We start from the raw sequence: 2,287 nt of genomic DNA on the forward strand, positions 1-2,287 counted from the left end.
AAGTGCTGGGATTACAGGCGTGAGCCACCATGCCCAGCCAATGACTGCAAGGTTTTGATGTGTAAAAGTACCGAAAGCTGCTAGCAGAAGAGCCTGTGTGACAGCCGTGCTCACTGGTGGGCGATGGATGCTGTAACCAACCCGTGCGTGTCTGCTGTGTGCCGGGCACCGCATTTGCTCATGTAACCACCACCACCACCTGAGCACCTGAGGCTCAGAGAGTTAAGTGACCTGCCAAAGGTCCCACAGCAAGAAATAGCATGACCAGAGGTGGAACCAAGGTTAGCAGGGCAAGCTTAGGCCCAGGCAGCTCCCCTGGAGAGCTTCCCCAGCCCAGTTCCCCATGGGCTGTTCACAGAACCTGACTGTGGCTGTGCCTAGGCCACCAAACAAACAGCAGAGCAGGGCGGGAGCAAGAGGAGCATGACTGCTGGCCTGTGAGCCCCCTTCCAGTCCTGTCTGTTCCTCACACCTTGTCTGAATGGCTCACAAGCCCACTAGCCAGTTTTATGAAAGGACCTATAGTTTGGGGGGCACTAATTGGGTCCCCTGAGTGCAAGTGAGAGCCAAAGCGAGTTGCCCTGGTTCACAGCCCCAGGCCCATCGGCATGCCCAGCTTGCACCCTCGCAGCCTCCCAGACTCCTGCCCTCACGGAGACCCCGGGACACTCTCCTGTCCTGCAGGCCCCTGCGTGCACCCCTCAAGCCCTCAATGTGCTTGGGCTGGAGGCTGCTTGCTCCTCCCCTGAAGGCCTGGGTGGGAGAGTGCAGCCTGCTCTGTCCCCCACAGGCCGCAGCCATATCGGACACTCAGGGAGTCAGACAGCGCGGAAGGCGACGAGACAGAGAGTCCAGAGCAGCAAGTGCGGAAGCCCACAGGCCCTGTCCCAGCTCCCCCTGACCGGGCTGCCAGCATCGACCTTCTGGAAGACGTCTTCAGCAACCTGGACATGGAGGCCGCACTGCAGCCACTGGGCCAGGCCAAGAGCTTGGAGGACCTTCGTGCCCCCAAAGACCTGAGGGAGCAGCCAGGGACCTTTGACTATCAGGTATGGCATGGGCAAGGGAGGGTATCTGCCGGGGGCCGGCACTGTCCACACACGAGGTGGGACCCCCATGTGACAGTGGAAGAGACTAAGGGAGAAACAGTGACTTTCCAAGACCCTCAGCCAATGCTCAGGGTCAGTGTGACTGTAAACACCTCCCAGGGTGCCGGGGCCCACACCACCCTAACAGTGACGGTAGGAGAAGATGCTAGAGCCCGATGGAAACTTGCCCCACTCTGTGTGTGCATCAGACGGGGGGGCGGGTGCTGCCAGCCACTCTCCTCGCACCCCCAGGCAGGGCTGCAGCCCCTGCTGGAACCGGGATTGCGTCCATCCCTGCCAGGGCTCCTTGGCAGAGCCTGTGGATGCAAGTTCTTGGCTCTGCATTATGAATGCAAATCAGTGTGTAATTCCACTGTGACGTCTAATCTATCACATCCCCGCTCGGTGCCTCAGTTTCCTCACTTGCAAGTGGGGGCTTCTGACTTTGCATCACTGGGTCACACCGTGGGGTTCACAGAGCTCCAGTCATTCATGAGTGTTCCCTGCTGGGAACGAGGACCTGGGCCAGGAGAAAGGGACTGGCGCCCGGGCCGTGTGGCTTGCAAGTGGCAGAGCCAGGACTCCAACTTGGCCTCCTCCTTCCTCCCCAGCCAAGGTGCCTCCTACCAGGCCCTGAGTCTCACTCGCCCTCCCGGGCTTACAGGTGATTGCGGGTGCCTGCGATCTAAAAAGTAAAAAGGGCCAGCCGGTAGCTGGAGTCACTTTCCTAAAACTCCTTGGCAACCGCCACTGGCGTAAAGGGACGAGAGCTTTGTCTTGAGTTCCCGGAGCACAGGCTTGGAGTCCCAGCACACGTGGGTCCTCTGCTGGTAACCTGGGGGAGCCCCCAGCTGTTCCAAGTCCGAGGAGCTGATCAGCCACACAACTAGGCCCAGCACACATTCAGCACACAGAAGTGGCGTGGGAATGGGCACACATCAGCACACAGAAGTGGCGTGGGAATGGGCACACATCAGCACACAGAAGTGGCGTGGGAATGGGCACACATCAGCACGTAGAAGTGGCGTGGGAATGGGCACACATCAGCACGCAGAAGTGGCGTGGGAATGGGCACACATCAGCACGCAGAAGTGGCGTGGGAATGGGCACACATCAGCACGCAGAAGTGGCGTGGGAATGGGCACACACACGTCCCAACTCAGCCCGTGGCCACTGCCGCCCTCCTTCCCTCCCAACAG

General features: G+C 59.9%; 1 protein-coding gene across 14 annotated transcripts in view; it reads left to right on the forward strand.

Moving 5' to 3' along the window:
• The window catches only part of DENND1A (DENN domain containing 1A), a 542,971-nt gene that overhangs the window by 537,705 nt on the left and 2,979 nt on the right, over nucleotides 1-2,287 (forward strand). For all 14 annotated transcript variants that reach the window (XR_010148858.1, XM_009457264.5, XM_054659070.2 and 11 more), the window contains one exon: nucleotides 791-1,049. Coding sequence is in view for 13 of the 14 variants with exons in the window: in XM_009457264.5 (XP_009455539.1) it covers nucleotides 791-1,049 (259 nt within the window). In the remaining variant the exon portion in view is untranslated. The remainder of the gene's footprint in view (nucleotides 1-790; nucleotides 1,050-2,287) is intronic.

Source organism: Pan troglodytes, chromosome 11 (assembly GCF_028858775.2).
Source record: "Pan troglodytes isolate AG18354 chromosome 11, NHGRI_mPanTro3-v2.0_pri, whole genome shotgun sequence".
NCBI lineage: Eukaryota > Metazoa > Chordata > Mammalia > Primates > Hominidae > Pan > Pan troglodytes.